Raw genomic sequence first — 25,074 nt, forward strand, 5'->3', positions numbered from 1 at the left:
TCTCTACAGATGTGAGATATAAATTGCCAAAGACCAGAAACAAATCAATCGGATCTATTTCAGGGATATCTTTTAAAAGATACTTTGTGTGCACTGAGCCAGCCCTGATGGCCTAGCAGTTAAAGTTCAGCGCTCTCTGCTTTGGCGGGCTGGCTTTGGTTCCCAGGCACAGAACCACACTGCTTGTCTATCAGTAGCCATGCTGTGGCAGAGCTCACATAGAAGAACCAGAACTTACAACTATACACACAAGGTCCTGGAGCCTTGGTGGTGGGGGAGGGAGAAGAAAAGGAGGAAGATTGGCAACAGAAGTTAGCTTAGGGCAAATCTTTCCCTGCAAAAAAAAATTCTTTGCGTGCCTTAAATGCAAGATTTCTCTTTACCTGGCTAGAAGATATTCATATCCATATTTCTTCTTTTAGCTGAGACTGGACTCTAGGAATTAAAATTTGAAATGAAAAGTGAACTTGTTCTGGGTGATCACTTTCATTCTTGATGATTAAAACTGATATCTGAAAGCAGTTACCTTGGAGGCTGCCACACAGCAAGCACTAAGTGTTCCATGTGTGTCTTGGACGGGTGTCCCCTCGGCTCCGGGTGCTGAGACTTGAGAGGCTCACACTTCACTCCCATCAGCCTGTGACTGCAGTTGTTTATTTTGATCTGTAGGAGACCAGGCATCCCTTCCAAAGGCTCTCTCCTTAGTCTCAGGTGTTCTATGTAGCCCTGGGGTATTTTGACATATAAATCAACAAGATCGTTAGATAAATCTAGCATTCCACCCCCTCGATTAACATTTCACCTCAGACCCAGAGAGGAAGTGACTTGTCCAAGGTAAAACTACCCTTTCTATCTACTCAGTGATATGGCAAGGAGTAGAACACAGATCTCAGCATGTCGTTGGCTTTCTGTCAGGCCGGCGAACAAAGCAAGGCACTTTTTTTCTGAACTAGTTCAAAATGGTTTTGGGAATTAATAAAGATTGTAGGTTCTGTATTTGATTTACAATATTTGCAGAAAATTTGATAGTTAAGAGCTTATACAAATAGACTATTTAGAAAATCAAGACTAATCGATGGGCAAAATATGTAAACAAGTGAGAAATTATAAACATCTAAATAGTCAAGAGTATGGGCGGCTTAGAAAGCAACATGACAAGTTTGATAGACTGTTGTGCCTCCAGTAAAATGCTAGTTGTGATGACTTAGAAATGGTGTTAATCTACTAGGGATTCTGGATGGGTTCTTTTTTTTTTTTTTTAACTTTTTGTTGAGATTATGATAGTTAACAATCTTGTGAAATTTCAGTTGTACATTATGGTTTGTCAGTCGTGTTGTAGGTACATCACTTCACCCTTTGTGCCCACCCCACACCCCCTTTCCCCTAGTAACCACTAATCTGTTGTCTGTCTACATGTTTAACTTCCACTTATGAGTGGAGTCATACAGAGACTGTCTTTCTCTATCTGATTTATTTAACTTAACATAATACCCTCAAGGTCCATCCTTGTTGTTGTGAATGAGACGATTTTATCCTTTTTTATGGCTGAGTAGTATTCCATTGTGTATATACCATATCTTCTTTATCCAGTCATCAGTTGATGGGCACTTAGGTTGCTTCCACGTGTTGGCTATTGTGAATAATGCTGCGATGAACACAGGGGTGCATGGGACTTTTGGAATTGCTGATTTCAAGTTCTTTGGATAAATACCCAGTAGTGGGATGGCTGGGTCATATGGTATTTCTATTTTTAATTTTTTGAGAAATTGCCATACTGTTTTCCATAGTGCCTGCACCAGTTTGTATTCCCACCAGCAGTGTATGAGAGTTCCTTTTTCTCCTCAACCTCTGCAACATTTGTTACTTTTTGTTTTGGTTATTTTAGCCATTCTAACGGGTGTAAGGTGATATCTTAGTGTAGTTTTGAGTTGCATTTCCCTGATCAGTGATGATGAGCATCCTTTCATGTGCCTATTGGCCATCTGTATATCTTCTTTGGAGAAATGTCTGTTCATGTCCCCTGCCCATTTTTTGATTGGGTGATTTGATTTTTTTTGTTGTTGAGTTGTGTGAGTTCTTTACATATTATGGAGATTAACCCTTTGTCAGATATCATTTGCAAATCTTTTTTCCCAACTGGTGGGTGGTTTTTTTGTTTCAATCCTGTTTTCCCTTGCCTTGAAGAAGCTCTTTAGTCTGAAGTCTCATTTGTTTATTCTTTCTATCGTTTCCCTTGTCTGAGAACACAAGGTGTCCAAAAAGATCCTTTTAATACTGATGTCAAAGAGTGTACTGCCTATATTTTCTTCCAGAAGCCTTATGGTTTCAGGTCTTACCTTTAGGTCTTTCATCCATTTTGAGTTTATTTTTGTGAATGGTGAAAAAGAATGGTCAATTTTCATTCTTTTACATGTGGCTGTCCGGTTTTCCCAGCACCATTTGTTGAAGAGACTTCTTCTCCACTGTATGCCCTCAGCTCCTTTGTTGAAGATTAGCTGCCCATAGATATGTGGTTTTATTTCTGAGCTTTCAATTCTGTTCCATTGATCTGTGCACCTGTTTTTGTACCAGGACCATGCTATTTTGATTACTGTAGCTTTGAAGTCAGGGATTGTGATGCCTCCAGCTTTGTTCTTTCTCAGGATTGCTGTAGAAATTCGGGGTCTTTTGTTGCCCCATATGAATTTTAAGATTCTTTGTTCTATTTCTGTGAAGAATGTCATTGGGATTCTGATTGGGATTGCGTTTAGGTAGTATGGACACTTTATATTTATTCTTCCAATCCATGTGCATGGAATGTCTTTCCATCTCTTTGTCATCATCAATTTCTTTCAGGAAAGTCTCTTAGTTTTTGTTGTAGAGGTCTTTCACTTCCTTGGTTAAATTTATCCCAAGGTATTTTATTCTTTTTGTTGCGATTGTGAATGGGTTGTGTTCTTGAGTTCTTTTTCTGTTAGTTCGTTATTAGAGTATAGAAATGCTACTGATTTATGAAAGTTGATTTCTTACCCTGCAACTTTGCTGTAGTTGTTGATTATTTCTAATAGTTTTCCAGTGGATTCTTTGGGGTTTTCTATATATGAGATCATGTAGTCTTCCAACAGCGAGAGTTTCACTTCTTCACTCCCTATTTGGGTTCCTTTTATTTCCTTTTCCTGCCTAATTGCTCTGGCCAAAACCTCTAGTACTATGTTGAAGAAGAGTGGTGAGAGTGGACATCCTTGTCTTGTTCCTGTTCTCAGAGGGATGGCATTCAGTTTTTCCCCATTGAGTATGATGTTGACTATGGGTTTGTCAGATATGGCCTTTATTACATTGAGGTACTTTCCTTCTACACCCATTTTATTGAGAGTTTTTATCATAAATGGCTGTTGGATCTTGTCAAATGCTTTCTCTGCGTCTGTTGAGATGATCATGTGGTTTTTGTTCCTCAGTTTGTTGATGTGGTGTATCACGTTGATTGACTTGCGGATGTTGAACCATCCCTGTGTCCCTGGTATAAACCCACTTGATCAGGGTGTATATCTTTTTAACGTATTGCTGTATTCGGTTTGCCAGTGGATTCGTTTTTTATAATTTCCTTTCTTCTATACATTGCCTTGTACGTACTGGGATGTTTTCAGTAAGTTTGCATTTCTTTACATTTAAGAATGCTAACTAATGTCAGTTTCTGAAATTGGCCAGTTTATTTTCTGGCCCGTACCCCCGATGGCAGTGGCTATTTTGCTTTTGTTATTCTTGAGCTGTACATTGAAAACCAGCTGAAATGAGAGTTGGTGAAGGTTTATTGAACTGATAGATGGTTCTAGCAAGTAACAGAAACATTTTCTGAGTGTAAGTTTAAAAACTTTTCTAAAAACAAAATCAGTGTCTTAATCGAATGTGTATTTCTTTCCTGTAGAGCCTCTGTTATGCACCTAAAGCCACAGTGGAAACTGCAGAAGAAAGTACGGCCTCTGGAAACCAGCAGGGAGACTCTGAGAACTCCTCTGAGCACCCAGGAGGCTATAAATGGTGAAACGTGCAAAGCTAGCTACGTGAAAACTAGTGTCTTTCCTTCAGCCTCTCTTGGTAAAGCATCATCTCGGAAGCCTTCTGGGATCCTTTCTCCAAATGTTCTGTGCAGGATGAGTGGGCAGAGTCCTTTAGAGAGCAGCTTGAATGTTCAAACCGAGAAGAATGCGCCGTCGGCAGTGACCCGCCAGGGCGAAGAGGGGGACGGGCCGCTTGATATCTGGGCGGTTGTGAAACCGGGAAACACCAAGGAGAAAGTTGCATTCTTCGCAGCCCACCAGTGTAGCAGTAGGATAGGATCTATGAAAATAAAAAGCTCCTGGGATATTGATGGGAGAGCTACTAAAAGAAGGAAAAAATCAGGGGATCTGGCTTTTTTGAAAGCCAACATACAATTACAAAGGACGAGGGAAGTCAGCAGCAGGTGCTGCCAGCCTGAGCCTTTTGCATGTGGCATTGAGCACTGTTCTGTGCATTGTGTGAGTGACAGTGGGGACGGTGTCTATGCCGGAAGGCCTCTGTCGGTCATACAGATGGTTGCCTTCCTCGAGCAGAGAGCCAGTGCTCTGCTAGCCAGTTGTTCAAAAAACTGCACTAATTCATCTGCCGTGGGGAGGTTTTCTGGGCAATCGAGAGGTATGCCCCCCACATCTGAGCCCTTCTCTGCCCCAGGAGCATGTGGAGAACCCACGGAACGGGGAAATCCTGAGGTTGGTGCATCACAGAGTGAGCCAGTCCGTGTGCTCGACATGGTAGCCAGGCTGGAATCTGAGCGCCTGAAGCGGCAGAGCCAGCGCGAGCCTGGGAGCCTCTCAAGGAATAACAGCTTCCGGCGCAACGTGGGCCGGGTGTTGCTTGCAAATGGCACTCAGGCTGATGAAGGTGAAACAAACAAAGGCGCCATGGAGGCAGCTGACACTCAGGTGACTCCTGTCGGGTCGGGGTCTGTGGACTGTGGCCCCACAGGAGCTGCCCATGGTCTTCCTAAGGAGAACCCAGCCTGGACCAGGGCTCCTCGGGGCTGTCCCTCGTTGCCAGCAAGGGTGAGTTTCCACACGGTCAGTGCAGATTTACAGCCAGATCAGCAAACTGCTAAGAAAAACAGCAATAGGTATGATGTGGAAATGACACAGGAATTTGCTCGGTCACCTTTCTCTCCTCGCACCTGTCCCCAAGCCATTGAATTGCCTGCAAATGCCACCGATTGTATGAGTAGAGAGCTTGTGCCACCTTCTAGCCAGAATCCTGATCAGAGAAGAAAAGAATCCTTGTGCATTAACATCACTGTATCCCAGGTAGCGAAGGACCAGCCTTCTCCTTTCCAGTCCTGTGAAGACCCAGTTCCAGGGAGGCTGTTCTTTTTGCCACCTGGGCAGCACCAGCCGGACCGTTCGCAGTTGAATGAAAGCACAGTAGAGTCACCCGAGGCCAGCCAGCTTGAAGACGCTGCTGCGGGGGGCAGTGCGCCTGAGGAAAAGAGTGTTTCAGCCAAGTCCTTTGTCCCACGAGCCTCTCCTGTGGCAAGTATGTTACCAGTGCTCAAGACGTCCCAGTGGAAGAAGCAGGTATCTCATAACTTTCTAGAGACCAGGTTTAAAATCCAGCAGCTTCTGGAACCTCAGCAGTACATGGCTTTTCTGCCCCACCACATTATGGTGAAAATCTTCAGGTTACTCCCCACCAAGAGTTTAGTGGCTCTTAAATGCACCTGCTGCTATTTCAAGTTTATCATTGAATACTACAACATCAGGCCAGCGGATTCTCGCTGGGTTCGAGATCCACGCTATAGAGAGGATCCGTGCAAGCAGTGCAAGAAAAAATACGTGAAAGGGGATGTGTCCCTGTGCAGGTGGCACCCCAAGCCCTATTGCCAGCCGCTGCCCTACGGGCCAGGATACTGGATGTGCTGCCACCGCTCTCAGAAGGGCTTCCCTGGCTGTAAGCTGGGGCTTCATGACAATCACTGGGTCCCTACTTGCCACAGCTTTAATCGGGCAATCCACAAGAAAGCAAAAGGGACCGAAAGCGAGGAGGAGTACTAGTCTATGTGAGAGGCGACAAAAGGACTGAGTTTCAAAACTGCAAAACACCACCTAGAGATCCCGTTCAAGTGAAGGTCGCCTTTCTAGGAGAGTCTGCACTCACTCCATCAGGACTGCTGCTGCTCAGGCGTTGTCTTAAACTCTTAATTTACAAGCTGTACAAGAAAATTGGTCTCGTGGTTTATAGTGGCGCCTCACATTCGATCCGGGGTGGAATCCCACAGTTTGAGTCACTGGGCTGTGAATAACTAAGCCTATTTTCCCAAACCAAATCCATCCTCAAGGACAAAGACGTCCCCGTGGGGCCGTCCACAAGAGTTCACTGCAGACGGCAGGCAGTCCCCCAGAAGGGGCTCCAGGGATGTTTCCAGCACTGGCACCACATTTGAAGTGAGTGAGGAGTGCCCTGTGGAGAGAAGAGCAGCCCTCTTGGATGGGAAGTCTGCTTACAAAGGAGAAGTCAGGCACCTTACCTTAGACCTCGTATGCTGATCTGTGAGACTGATGTTTGTGGGTGGAGGTGATTTCATGCCCTGCGGTGTTTACAGTGTATATAATGGTTGTGTTTTCTTAGGGCGATGAAAGTGCACATTGACCCCAGCGCCTTTCCCTGAGATGCGTGCTTTTGGCCCCTCTGTAAATGACACTATGAAGATCCGGTTGTCTGTAGTGGATGGCTGGCTGAACAAATCACAATGCAGCTAGGGTAGTGTTGCGGCTACAGTTGTGTGTGTTTTTTATCGTTTTGTCTCAAATTTGTACAGCCTGTATAAAATATGAATGTTTTCCAAATAAACTATGAATGTTTCCTGTATAATATATGAATGTTTCTGAGAAGAAACTCTAAATAGTTAAGAGGTTAACCTGTTGAAAGGATACCAAATAATGTTTTAACTCGACAACCTTAAAATTAGCATAGAGAACAATCCTTTGTTCTATTTTAGTGATCCACCAAGAATGAGGGAATATTATATAGTCAGATTATAACATTTTTGTCTATTTTATTCTGTCTGGTTACAAATTTTTTTAAACTTCAATAAAAATATGCATATTAAATGGGACCTGAGTTTTGCACACTTTTACTCCTTTTTTGAGGTAATACTGAAGAAGGATGTGAATTGAGTCTTAAAGAATTTAAAATTTTGTTAGGGGGTGAGAATTTTTTTCTGCTACCAAAAAGAGATCATCTTTATTTAACATCATGAGCTTACATTTTTGCAACCCTTTAACACTTATTTTGAGTTTGTCATCTGCCTGACACCCACTGTATTTCCTGTTGGGTAAGGTGTATTATCTAGGACATTCTTGGAACTCGTCCAGGCATAATGAAGTTAACTGATCGGAAGTCAGAGATGATACAGTCAGGCCTGTGGTCAGGTAATGCTTGGCGGGGCTGGAAGGTATTGGGCCCCAGAAAGCTGTTGTGGAGGAGGACGTGAAAACTAGGTTCAGCCAGGTCTGCCAGGCAGAGTCAGGGCAAGACTGGAGCCAGATGGACCGTGTCCTCCTGTGGCTGAGGTGGTGGAGTGGCCACGGAGTGGCTTCCAGACTGGAGTCTGCCTCGGCTGCTTCTGCCCTTATCCTTAGGCGGGAGCTGCTCCTCCCTGAAAAGGGGGCGCTGGCGCTGGCAGGTCTCTCGGTGCTGAGCAAGTCTGCCCCCGTCAGGCACATGGTAACACTGCTGACGTGCAGGCGGGCCCCTGCAGGCTCATTCATTGTCTGGGACACAGCACAGCTTGCTTTGCCTTTTTCAAGGTCTCAGTGTCTATCCTCGTGACTCGCCCAGCTGAGGTGTGGTGGAGCCCTGGCTGAAGCTGACGGTGCTTGTCGTCGTCTGGGGCCGGCGCCAGCCTGGCAGTCTCAGTGTACCTTCCTAATGGGGCTATAGGATTCAAGGAGATACACACACGCAGGTCGTGGAGGACAGCTCAGCTTGGGGAAAGTGCCCAGTAAGCATTAGCTGTCACTGTTACTGGCTGTCGGTCCTGCATTTGCCCAGGGTGGACACACAGGATAAACAACCCTGTTGGTTGGTTTCCCTTAGCCATTCCAGATGTGGTTTTCATGTGGGACACAAAGCTGTGACTCTGATGGGCTGAACTGACCAACAGCAGAGGACACAGCAATGCCCCACCCCATCTTGGCATGCAGTTCTTAGGGTCCTCAGAAGTCAGTGATGACCCCTCTTGAACTATGTGGCAGGACCCCTTCCCGGTGCTGTCTGAGTAAACGGTAGAGGATTTTAGCAGACAGCTTCGGAGGGTACCCGCTCCCTGGTCTGTCTTCCTAGACAGGTGGGCTTTCCCCTTAGAAGGAGACCGGGGAAGAGCCCCGGGGCTGGGCCGGGTGGGGAAACCAGCCCCTTCCAGTTTGCTGCAACGGTGCAGCGCTCCCTGCTTCCCTGCACCGCCGTGGAGGCTCAGACGGGGAAGAACGGACCTGACCATGTGGGCACCAGAGCCTCCGCCCCGAGAGGCCCAAGTAGAGAAAACGTCCCCATCGGCTTTTGCCCGGAGGCTCTCATCTGCCTGGCCTAGTTTTCCTCTCCCACTCCTCACTTCGCCATTTGAAAGGAAAATCAGAAGCAGAGAAATCGGGGCGAGTGAGAGTGCCCCTACCCCTGCCTCTGGGGCTGTTTGGGTTTGTCCCCTGCCCCATGGATGAGACCAGATAACCAAGGCAGGGATGAAATGGAAAAAGGGCTAAGATTAAATTTTTTTCCAGGCCTTGTCAAAATGACTGGCGTTAAAACAGCCATGTGAAAGGATCGTTCAAAATTGACCACAGCCTCCTTCGGGACCCCCACTCTGTCCTGCCACCACATTTGGCTGGGTGCTTTCAGTACCCTGTGCACATCTCCGCCGAATGCCCCCTCTGTATATGGATCTTGCTCCCCCTCTGGTATATGGATCTTGTATATATGGATGTATAAGGGTGGCTTGGTCATGCATCCCCTCAGTGCCTCACACAGTCCACACTCCATAAAATGTTTACATTCCTCTCGAGTGACCATCTTTTAAAAAATTTTTTCAATTTTTATTTTTTGCAGTAACTTTGGATTATAACATTATATAGCTTTCAGATGTACATTGTAATATATTTCGAATTCTGTGTGGATTACATCATGGTCACCACCCAACAACTAATAATAGTCCATCCCTCACCCCTTTTGCCTCCCCCCTTCCCCTGTGGTAACCACTAGTCCAATCTCTGTTGCCATGTGTTTGTCGTTTTTATATCGAGTGACCATCTTAACATGAGGGGTACTGGCAGCTCCTGACTCTTCTGGCTGGTACGGTAGTTTTCCATCTAGTACAAGAAAACTGAAGGGGGTAAAGGCATGAAGGGTGATCTCTTCTCTGGCCACAGCTGGTTCCAGGGAGCACTCTCAGTTGGGGCCGCTCCCATAGCAGCCTTGTGCGTTGTGCATTTGGTGTGGCTTGGGTTCCGTCGGTGGCTCCCTGGAGCAGGCTGCTGTGGGCTTTCTGACTGTAGGAGGCTGTAGGTTGACGGTTTCCCATGATAGAGGAGTTCCCTGCCTGGCCTCTGTCCACCTACACCTTCTAACTTGGACTTGTCAGGGCCTCCTTGCCAAAAGTTTTTGGACTGGCGTGGACCAGGTTTTCTTTCTTAGTATCTGGGTATTCCCAGGTGTTTTCCACAGCTTTAACTGCCTTCATTCCTTCTTCACTCAACCGAGTGGCTAGCCTCTCCTTCCCCCCACTGCCTGCCTCAAAAACAGAATACAGCCAGTCTGCACCAAAACCCTTCTTGCTGTCCACTGCAGACTGCACCCTGGGAGCTGATGTTATGTAGTTCCTACTGTCTGTCGGGGACCATGCTGTGCTCAAATGCATTCTCTCCAGGCACAGCGCCTGGCCCTTGGGCAATCTGAGTTTCTACTGCATGCTTTTCCTCTGGGCTCAAACAAGCTATTGGTGCAATCTCTGAGCTGGTGAAAGTACCTGTGTGGGAAACGTGCGACCCCGTCTCTGGAGGTGCACACCGTTCCTAAGTTTGTGGCCTTAGCTGGTGTTGGCGCAGCCTCATGGGAGGAGCACACATCACTGTGATTACGCACCCTTGGGTGACTGCCAGTGTCTTGATACGTAACTGGCCTCAGCAAGACCACAGTTAGGCGGCACCCCCATGCTAGGGGCTGGTTTGACCTTAGTGTTATTTCACTAGAGTTGGTAGCTGGAAGCGAGGTGGGAGCAGAGTGGTGGCAACCTGACACTGAACGACCCCTTGTGAGCTGTGGTGTGACTCTATTGAGAAAGCAAAACCACGCCCCTTGCCCCCAGGCCAAAGGCCCCTCATCCATTCTTAGCAGAGAACAGGCCTCAGAACTAATTAGTTTTGGGACAATTTATCTCAAATTCTTTTGGGATTCAGGTGGGCTATAAAAAAAGTTAAAAATCAGAAGCTTCTACTAACTCCTTGGCTTTTCTCTTGGAATGACGAAACAGCAGGGAATAGGTTCTGAATTTAGCACTTCGGGGAAAACAGCGGTCAGTGAAATGAATCTGGGAAATCCTGTGTCCGTCACCCAGGAGAGGATGCTCCACACCGTGCTCACTGGGGGAGTGTGCAGGTCCTGTCAGAGGAGGCGCTCTTGCTGAGTGATGAGCAGGGGGCAGAAACCGAGACTTGGGGACTCGCAGATCCCATCTCCCAGGAAATCACGGCACAATCACCTGTGCCATTTATATTATTTCCCTCCCTTTTGTCCCCCCCTCCAACAGAGAATCAACCAGTTGCTTTACAAACTGCTATTTTCAGATGCCTATTAAGTAGTTTGTAGAGGTCGATGCAGTTCTTCAAAAACCAAATTCAAACCGAGTTGCCAATCCATCAGTAAAACGTAGAGCAAGGCTGGATTTGTTTAATTCTCATATCCACTGTGAGGTTACATGTCCCATGGGCATAACTGAGTGTGTGCAGTCTGTGGGCGGTCGGGATGGAGCGGCCGGCCCACCCACCTTCCCTATTCTGGGACTGAGCTGTTGGCTTGCATTGCCCTTCCTCACCAGGCCCCTCCATGCAGGCAGCCGAGTGTGATTGTGCTGCAGGGGGCCTGGCCTACCCGAGCACTTCTCCTTGCACCCCAGCCCTGACTCACTCTTCTGAGCAGAGGTGGTGAGTTGGCCGCCCCAGCACCCAGGCCGGGGCCTCTCCCATGACGTCCCTTTTCCATGGCCACTAGTCTTGGCTTCAGGCCCCTCAACTTGCTTCCAGCCTGTGCTCTACACAGGCTCGTTATTGCACAGGGTCTCAACAGGAAACTGCTGGCATACCCAAGGTCAGTGAATTCTTGGAGGGTTTATTATAAGGGTGTAGATACAAGAGCAAGTCCTCCCTAATACTTTTATGGCCCACGGCAAGAATACAAATAGAACCCTCCTGCAGCACCCCTCCCCCCCATATCTTGTTTTCATATTGATTACATGTTGAAATATATTTTTGGATATCCTGAGATAAAATAGAGAAATAAATTTTACCTGTTTTACCTTTTAAATGAGACTTTCAGAAACTTGAAAATCACATGTGTGAGTTACATTATTTCCATTGGACAGTACTGTGCTAGAGTAATTCTTAAATAGTCATTTATGTATGAATTATTGAAATGATTCTGATTCAGTGGGTTTGAGGTGGCACCCAAGATCCTGCATTGCTAACAGGCTCCCAGGTGATGTCAGTGCTGCAGGTCCAAGGATCACACCATGAGTAGCAAGGCTCCGGAGAATGGAAGGAGCTAAAAGGTCTTGGGCATGGTGTTATCAGAGCCCTCCGGAGGAGCTCTTCAGCTCCTAGCAGACCTTATCAAGGAGGTAAGCAGAAATCCCAACTTAAGCCAGTACCAATGCCTTAACCAGAAAACAGATGTTTTTCCCTCTGTGGGGGGGTCTAGATATGGTCCTTCCTACTTGGAAGGCAACTACAGTCCGCCTTCCACATCCATGGGTTTCACATCTGCAGATTCAACAATCACAGATCGAAATTTTGCAGATATGTAGAAACTGAACTGAATCCACGGATGCAAAACCCTCAGATATGGAGGGCCGAGTGTATTCATTGCATGATGCCATTTTACATAAGGGACTTGAGCACCCATGGATTCTGTATCTGCGTGGGGTCCTGGAACAAATCCCCCATGGATGCCAAGGGCCAACTGTATTAAACTGCTGACACAGAAGCTCAGCTCTGCTTCTGTCATTCATTCATTAACCAAGCTGGGATTGGGAGGAGCATCTCCCATCGCCTACTTCCAAACCACTGGGCACTGTCTCACCCAAATTGAGAGCCACATACTTGCTTATGCTCTAGAAAGCCTTCCTGAGTAGGTTTTTAAATCTAGGGAAAGAAGCTGCTCCTGGGAAGGGTAGGAAAGCCCTTTCCTCAACATCCAGGTGTCTTCTGAAGTCATATGTTAAATGCTGTAACAACCTGACATGGGTCTGGCAGTGTCAATGCCTCAGCCACACGGCGTGTCAGGGCTTTTAGCTGCTGCCACTCAACTGGCTCTAGCACATTTCTCAGCACTTGCCTAGTGCTGTCAAATCCCTCTTGCCTACTTCTCGCTTTTCAAAGGGGACCACTCAAAATCTCCGTCAGAGTTGGCCCCACCACAGACTATCCCTCACGCCTTCCTACAAGAAGCACAGCAAGAGTCACTGATGTGGTCCAGAGACGCGAACCGTTGTTGGGGAGGTTTCGGCGGACGCCCGAAGCGCAGTCGAGCCCGCAGCGCAGCCGACTTGGAGCCCGAGCCCATCCCGCTCCTCGTGAAGAGCCCCAACCAGCGCCGCCGCTACTGGAGCTGAGCGGCGACCGCAGCTGGAGCGTGGCCGCCTCAAGGCTCCTCTGAGCCGCGTCTACCCCGAGCGCCCGCGGCCAGAGGACCAGAGGTTAATTTATTCTGGGGAGCCGTTGTTGGATCACCGGTGTCTCAGGGACTTGCTTCCAAAGCAGGAGAAACGGCACGTTTCGCATCTGGTATGCAATGTGAAGAGTCCTTCCAAAATGCCAGAAACCAGCGCAAAGGTTGCTGAAGCCACAGAGCAGCCTGCTGGTCTTAATCAGGGACAGTATTCTGGGGATTCGCCAAGTGATGGTTTAAGGCAAAGGGAGGCTCTCCGGAACCTTTCTCCCTCTGGATAGGAGAACATCTCCAGACCTGAAGCTGCCCAGCCGGCGTTCCAAGGCTGGGGGCCTGGTTTCTCGGGCTACACAACCTATGGGTGGCTGCAGCTCTCCTGGTTCTAGCAGACGGACGCACGGCAGTACTGCATGCAGTATTCAGCGGCCACTGCTGCATCAGGGGCTTCTGTGCCCTCACCAAGTGCACAAGAGATACCTGTGGTCTCCGCTCCTGCTCCAGCAGCTCCCATTCACAACCAGTTTCCAGCGGAAAACCAGCCGGCCAATCAGAATGCTGCCCCTCAAGTGGTGGTTAATGCTGGGGCCAATCAGAATTTGCGGATGACCGCACAAGGTGGCCCTATTGTGGAGGAGGATGATGAGATCAACCGAGATTGGTTGGATTGGACCTATTCAGCAGCTGTTTTCGGCTTTTCTCAGTATCCTCTAATTCTACTCCTCTCTCAGCAGATTCCTCATGGTCATGGGAGCCACCGTGGTTACGTACCTGCATCACGTTGGACGGTTTCCATTTAGACAGAGGCCAGTTCAGAACTTCCCGAAGGGTGGGCCCCTTTATGAAGCTGTGAATCAGGACCCCTACAATAACTTACAGGAACGCCCTGATCCTGAAATCGAAGATCCCAACCACGTTCCTCCAGACAAGGACGTTCTGGATGGCGTGCAGACCAGCCCTTCATTTTATGAGCACAACCTGGCTTGTTTTCAAGACTCTTTGCCTCTCTTCTTCCAGAAGGGCCCCCAGCCATAGCAAACTGATGGTGTTTGCTCTCTGGCTGCTAGAGGCTTTGGTAAGTGTGGACTGGATCGTCTGACTCCAGCTAGGTTTCCTCACCCGGACATGGCAATGGCACAGAATTAGTAAAAGAGCCAACAAGGAGGATGCTGTGCTTTTGTGATGAAGCACAAGCAGAAAGTAAGACATGAAGCCATGATACAAATTGATGAACAAAAAAATGCCCGAGGCTTCTCATGTCTTTATTCTGAAGAGGTTTAATACATACTGTATGTAGTTTCATAGGCATTGTAAGTAGAAGGCATTAGTGTCGCATGTTATGCCTGAGGAACTTTTCCGGATGTCTGTGTGTGCACGTGTTTGTGCACAGATGTCATAGATGCGGAAATGGTTCTGCTGGTTTGATTTGACTCCTGTTGGAATGTTTAAATTACACTAAGTGTACTACTTTACATAATCAATGAAATTGCTAGGCTTGTTTTAGCAGGACTGTTCTAGGAAAGACTTATGTCTAGTTGCTTTTTAAATGCAGTGCTTTACTGTAAACCAAGGGGCACTTTGCACAGGTGGACACCTTGTCTGGGTTTTCTGTTCAATAACGTTTTACTATGAATGACACTGAAAAAAAAAAAAACAGTCACTGATGTGGCTCTTGCTGTTTTACCATCCCTTTTCTTCCAGAAAAAAATTGTCCTACTGCTGGCTTCTGGTTAAAAAAAACCCTCCTCTTCATGTGTGTCACTCGAAGCCCACGGTGAACCCTCCTTCCAGGGTGTTTTCTCCCCACATCCCTGGAACAGAGTGCTGGTGGCAGCTTGCTCTCATTGAAAAATCTTTCACAGCTGAGATTCAGATGACTTGCCCAAAAGCCCAGTTTCTAATTTCCTGGTACATTTTGTTGAAGCCACTTTCAAGTGACCTCCCTGACCACGAAAGACAAAGTTATCCCTAGTTCTTCCCATCTGCTTCAGCCTGAATCCTGTGCCAACCATGCCGCCACTCCGGGGCCGGGCATCTCCAGGGGTACACTGGATGGGATCTTGTTTTTAACTGCTGCCCAAAGAGACTGGAAAACACTAACACGCAAGCACATGCCCTATTCAGGAACCCTTCCATTTCCTTGCCTGTTTCCTCCTGCTGCTGGGCGGCCTCCCACTGCAGGCAGAGGAGGAGGAGGACCCGGCACTGGCTGTTCCACAGCAGTCACTCTGCTATCCCTTGTCCGCGGCCCCTATCCGTAATAATCTAACCTGAACGGTAGAGATTATCCATCCAGGAGAGAATAGTTACCAAAAAAAAAAAAAGGAGGGATTCCCCAAAACTACTTGGTTCTCCTCCCAGTTTGACAGATCCCTCCTAACCTCTAACATTTCTCTTTCTCTCTTGTCCTGAAGAAAGTCTGGGCGGGTTCCATATGGGCAACTTAGAGGCTCCATCCCTCCCTCCCCAAGGGGCTACTGCAAGACACAAGCCACTGGAGGGCACAAGCATCTATGATGGCTACAGAAGCAAAAGGCATCTTTAAAGAAAGTACTCAACTGGTAAGCAAGCAGTTTCCCAGCTTACCAAAGATGGACTGTTCCTGTTAATACCACCATGATCTATAATTTTAAGAAAGTATTAACAGGCATTTTTTCCTTACCTGGCAAAAAATTCTAAAAATATTTATCCTATAATTTGTATAAAATAGGGTTAGAGCTCATTCTTGCTACGTTCAGTGTATCAGGAGAAATCAGTAATCAGAGCTTGAAAAAGACATACATAGCAAAGTACTGTTAAAAGATTTATTGCAATAATACAATAAGTTTAGAAAACATTTGTATGACTCAAACTGGTCTGGAAGTCGCTCAGCAGTGGGAAATTCCTGCAACGTGACACCATGAGGGTACTGCGGTTCCGTCAACAGCAGGCCGCCAAATAGTCTCCCAAATCATCAACACACAAATCCTTAGCTGAAACCTGTCTGCCCCGCCCACTGCTGGCACCGCCTCCCCAGCTCACAGACCATAAACTCTTCTTAGTTATATTCCATTACAAAAAATCCTTAACAGACCATTTTAAGCAGCCTATTTGGTGCCTGTGGATTTTTATTAGTATTATCTTGTTTCAACAAATCACTTTAATATGGAAAACATGACCAAGTTCTATGGCTTTTTGTTTAAAAAAAATATCAGCTTCATTTTTTTAAAAAGCTGTTTACATATGGTTCTGGCACCTACATGAAAGATTTTAATGAGCAGCAAAGAGAGTAGAAAAAACAGTGGTTGAAATGTATATTTAAGAATATTTACAGGGTGAATCCAGTGCAAAATAAAACCAAAATATCTCAGCAGTGTAAGCCAGTATGTTGGTGTTCAAAACCATAAAGGGTTTGATCATTTAACCCTAAGTAAAGTGCCTCTAGTCGATATCAACAACAACAAAATACAGCCTCAGCACCCTCAACTCTCCACAGCCTTCCAGTTCTGTTGAATTATCTAGGGAGGAGTTTGTGGTCTCTGGACTCCATCCCTTAGCTTCCTCTCACATCATGGTTTCACAAGAGGCTTACCTGAGAAAACCAGGATGACTGCTTGTCTTTCAGCACAAGTCAATCTCTACCCTGAGCCCCAAATTCTAGTCTTCTCATTCTTGAAACTAAGCTGTTCTTTTTGAGAGTGGAAGTGCCTCGACAACTCTTCTCTCTGGGATTTTAAGTTCATCTGGAACCTGGTGAAGTCTACCCGGCCGACTCTCAGTGAACTACAGACCTGGCTGACGCAGTGCAAGCCCAGCAGGCATGAAGCTGAGCACTTGACACAGACACCGACTGTGGAAGAACCCACAAGGGGAAAATTCATAGTCAGGGAACATGGGACTCCTGGACAGGAATAAACACCCTTCTTCTGCAACTCTACCCGAAACTCTACCATCCACTAAAATATCCCAGCAGCAAAGGCTACAGATACAGCCCCTCGGATGTGGAGGCCAAGGATCAACTAGAATCATTACAACAAGAAAAGAGGCCAGGGCAGGGCGAGCCTCTGGACGGTGTAGCTGAGGTGCGACCAAGCTGATCACACTAACATGATGTGGTAATAATGTCTGTTAGGAAGTCTATTTCATAGGATTTCTTTTTGTAGTTGTTACACAGGATTTTTTTTGCAGTTATTAAAAATAAAAAACTTACAGACTTGTACATAATGCCTCTCTACAGTTTTCTTATAAGATTGTCACTAAGAGAATGATAAGACACATTGACTGAAAATGAGCTCATGGTGAGGAACAGCTCTCCCTTCGCGCCTCCCCCTCCCCGGGGACAGAGCAGACACTATCAGCTGTGCTCATCTGCTCTGCATTTCCCAGGGAAGGCAGTGTCCTTAGAGCAACAGTGACCTCTAGGAAACAAATAAGCAGGGTGGTCTTCCCTGGAAAACCCTGCCGCTAAAAGAATGACCAGAGGCCACTTAGTTAAGTGGATTTAACCTGTGCCCGGGTAGGCATTTAGCTTACATAAGGGAATGACCTTAATGACTTATTTTTCACTCATAGAAAATAAGTTCACTTTCAAAATGCACATAGTGTGGATGGTAGGAATTAATAATCTAGGTAAGAATGGACTTAATTCCCCTCAGAATGCAAGAAGGCCAGGACGGTACTGCAGCCAGGGTTTCTTCTCTTCGTGGATGTGGGGCCTCAGGAAAAAAGACCTTAGTCTCTTTGGTGCGTGAGGAGGAAGGAAAACAGGAATGTCTGACAAGCTATGACAGAGCAGCACAAATGAAATTAATTTATCTAACCCTTCCAAACAAGCCCAACCCTTGACCTAAAAACCAAACGTGACCAAATCATGAAGAAGTCAAGTATTTCAAATTGCCTGCTGGTTCTCTGTACAAAAAACAAAGGCATAAAAACAAACTCATATTAAACAGTTTTTATCTTTCAAGTCCCAGTCATCAATTTCCTTGTGATTCAAACTCTAAAATGTGAAGTGTTAGGAACAGTGTCAGCGTCACGAGGACCAACCCCTTAGCCCCTGTCTCTGGGTCGTGTGGCCGGTGACTGGAGGGAGCCCAAATGAACTTCTGCCGCAACAGAACTGACCACGTGCACAGGTCCTTCTTCCACCAACACCAGGCTGGGTGAAGGACCTTTGACCCCTCTATTATCATAAGTATGTTGGCCACCACCACTGGCCATCTGACAAATAGAAATGCTTGTCTCCCTGCTTTAAAAAAAAAAATAACAGTTGAACCTCTTTTGTTCCAGGCACTATGTTAGCTAAACACATGAAGTTTACCAGAGCCTAGTGGAAAAACTTTCTTGATGCAAATTTGGCATGTTTTGGTCCATGCTCGTTAACGGTGTCCAGTGTAAGCTCTAAACCAGGAGGTCACCGAGGCTGCGGCCGAGGAGATCATCCCGCCCGCACTGCTGCTCGCGATGGGCGGGGACACCTGGCTGCTCTGGCTCTGGGAGACTTCCACAGGCTGGGAAGGGATATCACAAAAGCGGGGGCTCGGCAGGTTCTCCCAGTCTGTGCCCAGGTCGGTCTCCTCGTCACTCATGCGCTCGTCTCCACTCTCATCTGATTCTCCAGTAACTCCGGGATCCACAAATTCCATCGACTCCTCAAGGTCTGCTCGCACTTCAAAGGGTCCTGACCTGTGTGCAGACAGCGAGGGGCCTCTTTAAGACAACCACCATTCTTACTGCATGGGACAACAGGTGACCTAAGACCTGATGGGACACAGGAGACCCAGAGCCATCACTGCACCCATTTCCTAAGTCTGCACTGTGCCCACTGTTGGTCTATATCTGTGTTTTTCTTTACCTAAATAATAACTGCCATCCAGTAATGAATACAATCATGCATGATACAACACTTTTCCTCCAGTCTATCTATTATTAGTGAAGACCCTGGATGGAAAAGAACCCGTGCACTGAGACTGTCCATGCTGGTACAAAGGATGATCTGATGATCAGCTGTAAACAGCTGTGGTCTCGATGCATCCCAGCGAGACGAGTGTGACAGAGTCGCGTGATGTACTCTCTGGACTATCAGTTAGTGGAACAAGTAATGAACCGTACACAAAGAAACTGTACAGATGTCCTCTGCCTTAGGGAAGCCCTCAATTGTTAAACTCAAGATTCAGAACGGCTAAATGATCTGGTTGTGTGCATGTTAGGAGAGCTTCCTTGGGCTGGTGTCGACAGCAGGCTCCTGCACACACGGTAAGATAGCATCACGTCATTTTATAGGGACACGTGTGACACAGAATGAGACATGACTACAGAATACATTCAGCTGCAATAGTGTACATTTCTGCACTGGATTTCCGGAAAAAACTATTTCTATTTCTCAAAGGTCCCTAATGAGGCCCTCACCTCCAACCTAATGACTGTTCTCAGGCCTCAGCCCCTGTGACGGCTCCACAGCGCCACTGCGAAAGCGTGTGAGCGAGTCCCACTCAGGCCTTCTGCTGCTTTTCCCCTGCCCCCTTCACAGTGCCCATCAGCTCTTCCAGGGGAGCCAGGCTGCATTTCCTTTGGGTTGGCAATCACCCCACTCACTGCCCCTCCACGGGATGTCCCTGCAGCCGGCTAGAGGGTGGGACCAAGTCCCTCAGCAGCCCGTCTCTCCGCTGTTGTCCAAAGATAAAGACACAATGCCTCTGTTCATTTAAGAGTTTCACTGATAATTACTTCGGGGAAAAATGACAGAGATTAGCAAAAGTAACAGATAGAAATGGGAAACATCATGGAACTGTGTAGCCTGTCATTGTAGTCTGTCGTCCCAAATCCTTTACAGCCGTTATAATGCTAAAGGCTAGTGCTGGCCTCCAGCAACGCCTCTTCAGACCTGCAGCTTCGGACTCGCTTCCTCCAGGGTCAGGCAGCCTTCACCCTCCCAAGCCAGCCCTGCTTCCCAGCTGGAACACAGCGACAGTTCCTAGCTAACATTTCTGTTCCAGACAGTTTTTAGAGCTTTCAAGCCTTCATTAAATTGGAAGATGCACCACAGTGTTGACCTGTGGTCTCCAGTGAACAATTTGCATTTCACAGAGCCCCTCAGACCGGGACTCTCAAGTTTGCCAGGCCTCCCTCCTGCCCAGAAGTCCTTATGTGAAGGGAGAAAAAACCGGGGGGGAAGTTCTCCCCAGTCCTTCTACCTCCCCCTGAAACCTTCTCAAACCGACCAGTAACCGCTGCAACGAGCATCCTAGCTGGGTATCCCTTTTATGTTTCCTTAAGGTTTTCCTTACAGTTCATTTCCTTTTCCCCTTCCCTTTTTCTTTTCCTTGGCAAACAGGTCTACTCCAAAGCCATCTTTTCAGATTCCTCTCCTCCTACCTCCGCTCCCCAAAACCTTCCTGCCTGCCAGAGCTCTCTGTCTGAGGGTTGCTAACCTCTCAGACTCTCTTCTCAGATATCTGAACCAGTCAACCAGCCCCAACACAAGCCAGCTGGAACTCCTCCCCTCCTCCCTCATGTTCCTACAGGATATCACCAAATAAGTCCTCTTTCCATCCTCAGTGTGTCCCCCAGCTCAGGTCTTCAGTGTATACCATCACTTCCCGGCCAGAGTCCCATCTCCAGTTAGCCCTGCCCGCCTCAGTTTGCCAGATAGCTGCCTCTCTCCTTGTGGTGTCTGTCTACTAAAAATGTTCACAGTCCAAGTACCTTAGCTGGGCCCCCTCCTTTCCTAAACACAGGCTTTCTGATCCTGTTCTGTTCAGGGTTACTGTCCAGGCCCAGCTGTTTCTGTTCTGTTCCTCCTTGATGCTGCCTCACCTACTCATGGGGTCTTTCTCACCATGAGACTGCCATCGTCCCCAGATCCCTTCTTTAAGGGTTTTCCCAGGAGACAGGCAGCACTGATAGATGTCAAAGGGGAAATAACACTTCCTCAAAGCAGAGAGCTCCCTGCCTGAAGCCCCCTGGACTCCAGGTCTCTGCTTGGAATCCCACAGAGCGGAGTCCACTTGGCATGGAGTGCCTGCTCGATTAAGTACTTCAAATGAAAAATAATAAACTAGCGGATGATTCCCCAAGTGGCCAGCTGGAACAATTTTAGTTCCAATGAGTAACCTACATTTCTGAGAACCTGCAGGAGAAGACACTTCTCCACTCAATGCCTCTCTCCCATCACTTCTAGCTTAGAGATCTATCACCTGCCCAGCATACTCTGAGCCACACACACATCACACAGAATTAACCTGCAAAAGAATTAAGTCTTTTTCACTTAATGTTTTCGGGGAATAGAGATTATAAAATAATTCCTCTTAATTTTCAGCTCAGCAGAATAATTGGTGTATTTTTATTTAAGACCTTGAAGCCAGAGTACTCATTTTCTCAGGATGGTGCAGAGAGTTTATTGATTAAGGCAGCAAAATGATTTTTTTGTGTCTTTGTACTACTTTTATTTTTTGTAACCTTTCTCTAAGTTTGAATTTATTTCAAATAAAAAAGTTTACATTGAATTCAGGATGGGATCCTCTCAGTTCAGCTAGTCTCAGGAGAAACAGGAAGTCCCACCCAGGCTCCATCAATAATCTCTGTAAGCCTTCATTCTGAGAGGTGAGTGTGAGAAGGGGGCTTCTGTATGTGTACTTCTGGAGGACACAGACTCTAAATGGACAGCTGACTCCAGGGCAAGCCCACAGAAAACTTCAGACCTCCAGGGACATCCCCTCTAGTAGGAGACTGTCTATTTTCCCAAACCACCACCAACACTGGATATCATCTTTTCTTTCCCTTCTTGCCAAACAGATGGCTAAAAACTGGAAACCTGTTTTGAACTGCATTGCTTTATTCTTGATTGAGGCTAAAGATTTTCGTCATTGAAAACTGATTACTTGAATTTTGTGTGTGTGAATTACCTGCTTGCATCCTTGGTCTAGGCTTCTGTTAGGCTGTGTCTCTTTCATTGATCTGAAAGCTTGCTTTCAGTAGTCTAGATTTTAATCCACTGTCTGTTATATAGGTTGCAAAACCTATCTATGGCCTGTCTTTTAACTTTATGATACCTTTTATCAGAAACATTTAAAGTTTTTACACAGTAAAATGTGTAACCCCTTTCCTTTATGGTCTTTGGATTTTGTGGTTTATTTTTTTTATTTTAAATTTATTTTTTAAATTAAGGCCTTTTACATCAACTGGAATTTATTTTTGTATGTGGAATGTGTTAATCCAACTTTTCCCCGACATGAATACCCAGCCGGCCCACCACTGAGCTGCTCTGTGTTTCAGCGTGCCGCTCCTGTCATACGATGCATGATATTCCCACAGACAGGGCTCTGTTTCTGGCTCTTTATTCTCTTCCTCTACTCACTCCACCTATTTGCATGCTAACAGCACCCTGTTTTAATTAACTTCAGACTGTGTTTTCAAAGGGGCCAAGCCTATCTGGTATTATTCTTTTTCAAAATTTCCTTGCAGACTGTGTTTCTAGCTAACTTTAGAATCAGCTGGTTAAAGTTACAGGAAATATCTTTTGAAATTCGGACCAGGTTTCCTTTTGGGGAGAAATAGCATTTTACAATACTGAGCCTTCCCATCCTAGAAAATCATAAGGGTCTTCAGTGCCTCCCACCTTCCTTCATTCAGTCCGGCACCTCATACAGCACAGTGCCTGGCAAACACTCAAGAAATACATGTTGAGTAATTAAAAAGTTTCTTAATTTTCTTATATAGGTTTGCATATATTTTGTAAGGATTATTCCTATATACAGTAGTCCCCTCTTGTCCACAGTTTCGTTCTCTGAGGTTTCAGTTACCATGGTCAAACTGAGGTCCAAAATATTAAATAGAAAATTCCAGAAATAAATAACTCACAAAATTTAAATCTCGCATCCTCCAACCCCATCCTGCCTGGGACAGGCCCCACCCAGTGCCTCCACACCGTATACACTACCCATCTGTTACTCACTTAGTAGCTGTCTTTTATCAGATTGACTGTCACAGTATCACACTGCTTGTGTTCAAGTCACCCTTATCTTACTCAATAATGGCCCCAAAGCACGAGAGTAGTGATGCTGGCAATTCAGATATGCCAAAGAGAAGCTATAAAGTGCTTCCTTTAAATGAAAAGGTGAAAGTTCTCAACTTAATAAGGAAAGAAAAAAATCGTATGCTGAGGTTGATAAGATCTTTGGTAACTTTTATTACAGTATATTGTTATAATTCTTCTATTTTATTATTAGTTATTGTTAATCTCTTCCTGTGCCTACTTTATAAACAAAACTTTACCGTAGTTATACACGTATAGGAAAAAACACAGTATATATAGGCTTCTGTGCTATCTGTGGTTTCAGGCATCCACTGGGGGTCTTGGGATATCCATGGGGTCCCCCACGGATAAGTGGGGACTACTGTAATTTATAGTTTTTGTTCCTACAAGTAAAAGGGACCTCTTTTCCACTACATTTTCTAACTGGTTGTTGTTGGCATATAAGAAAGCCATACAGCAGCCAGCCCAGTGGTGAAGTGGTTAAGCGTGCAAGTTCCGCTTCGGCGGCCTGGGGTTCACCGGTTCGGATCCCGGGTACAGACATGGCACCACTTGGCAAGCCATGCTGTGGCAGGCATCCCACATATAAAATAGAGGAAGATGGGCACAGATGTTAGCTCAGAGCCAGTCTTCCGTAGCAAAAAGAAGAGGATTGGTGGCAGATGTTAGCTCAGGGCTAATCTTCCTCAAAAAAGAAAGCCATACAAACTGCTTTTTCTATGTCAATCTTATATCTAGTCACCATACTGAACTATCATTTCTAATAGATTTTTGGTTCTCTTGGATATCTAGTTCAGTAAGCATACCATCTATAATAATGCCAATTTATTCTTTCTTTCCAATGTAAATACATCTTACTTGTTTGTGAAAATGTTTTGCCTTGGCTGGTCCTCCAGAGCAATGTTAACATAGCAATGATAGTAGGCATCCTTGTTTTTTTCCTGACTGTAGAATGCTTCTATTAAATATCTATGTAAGTAACATGTCATTAAGTGTAGTGTTTGCTGTAGGTTTATAGTGGATATCCTTTCTTCATAATCTATTTTTTTAATGATTTTTTAAGGCTTTAATTTTTTTTGCCTTCCCCAAAGCCCCAGTATATAGTTGTATATTCTAGTTCTAAGTCCTTCTAGTTCTTCTAAGTGAGCCACCACCACAGCATGGCTACTGACGGACGAGTGGTGTGGTTCCACACCCAGTAACCGAACCTGGGCGGCCCAAGTGGTGAGTGCGCTGAACTCTAACCAGTAGGCAATCAGGGCTGGCTCCAAATCTATTTTTCATTTGCTAATAGTTTTCTATACTTATTAATGGGAACTGAGTTTATTCATTGTTTTTCTGGCATCTATCAGGTTGACCTTACGTTTTTTCATCTTTAATCTGTTAACGTGATGAAGTACTCTGCGTTGGTTAAAAGCATGAGTACCTCCTACTCTGGAGTCAGCCAGATGTGTGCTGGGACCTGGGCTCCACCACTTTTACTGGCTCTGTGATCACAGGCATGAGTTACTTAACCACACTAAGCCTCAGTTACCCCCTCAGTAAAGTGAGAATAATCATCTTACCTCTGATTTAAGGCATGTAAAGTAGTTGGCCCAGTGTCAACAAATATTGGCTCTTATTACTAAGGATATATTTCCTAATGTTGAACTCTTTGCAAATCAGGTACAGAGAGGATGGCAAGCTAACCCACAGAAATCAACCACTGAAACTGGCATAGACTTCTAATAGGCTTCTGCGGCTTGTGAACTAATGAATGGGATTTGGGATGAGGGGCGTGAACTTCCTAAAAAATGGCACAAAATTCTGGGTGTATGTACAGTTTCCTGGAGAGACTTCACAGCTTTTTCCAAAGGGGTCTACATCCCAGAAAAGTTAACTACTGTTTTAGGTTGGGGGAGGGTAGATGAGGAGAGAGAAACACAAGACAATGGTTAAGGGCAGATTACCATGGAAAGTTCCCTGCCACATGGAGGAAGCCAGGCACCCTGGTGGTGGAGGGACTCCCCTTGAGCCTTGTTCCAGGGTCACAGCAAAAGGACGATGGGGAAGGGAGTCCCAAAAGAACATTCCACCTTTTATTCTTCTTTGTTGTCTTTCAAAAGTGCAAATACATTATTAACCAAGTC

The 25,074-nt window shown here is 46.0% G+C and overlaps 2 protein-coding genes and 1 pseudogene across 6 annotated transcripts in view; 2 read left to right on the plus strand and 1 right to left on the minus strand.

The window, feature by feature from the left end:
* Positions 1 to 7,117, plus strand: part of FBXO34 (F-box protein 34) — an 82,503-nt gene extending 75,386 nt beyond the window's left edge. For all 4 annotated transcript variants that reach the window (XM_044773629.2, XM_070513667.1, XM_070513666.1 and 1 more), the window contains exon 2: positions 3,902 to 7,117. In XM_044773629.2, the coding sequence (XP_044629564.1) occupies positions 3,912 to 6,056 (2,145 nt within the window). In that variant the 5' untranslated portion in view covers positions 3,902 to 3,911 and the 3' untranslated portion in view covers positions 6,057 to 7,117. The remainder of the gene's footprint in view (positions 1 to 3,901) is intronic.
* Positions 1 to 25,074, minus strand: part of ATG14 (autophagy related 14) — a 53,456-nt gene that overhangs the window by 263 nt on the left and 28,119 nt on the right. The window contains exons 10-11 of one of the 2 annotated variants that reach the window (XR_011504593.1): positions 527 to 726; positions 384 to 435 (exon numbers count right to left, since the gene is read on the minus strand). Coding sequence is in view for 1 of the 2 variants with exons in the window: in XM_014834618.3 (XP_014690104.2) it covers positions 18,291 to 18,597 (307 nt within the window). In the remaining variant the exon portion in view is untranslated. Of the gene's footprint in view, positions 1 to 383; positions 436 to 526; positions 727 to 15,723; positions 18,598 to 25,074 lie in introns of those variants that run through there. The other variant, XM_014834618.3, reaches the window with a different exon arrangement.
* Positions 12,593 to 14,109, plus strand: LOC139045690 (homocysteine-responsive endoplasmic reticulum-resident ubiquitin-like domain member 1 protein pseudogene; annotated as a pseudogene).

This window comes from Equus asinus, chromosome 7, assembly GCF_041296235.1.
Source record: "Equus asinus isolate D_3611 breed Donkey chromosome 7, EquAss-T2T_v2, whole genome shotgun sequence".
NCBI classification, from domain to species: Eukaryota; Metazoa; Chordata; class Mammalia; order Perissodactyla; family Equidae; genus Equus; species Equus asinus.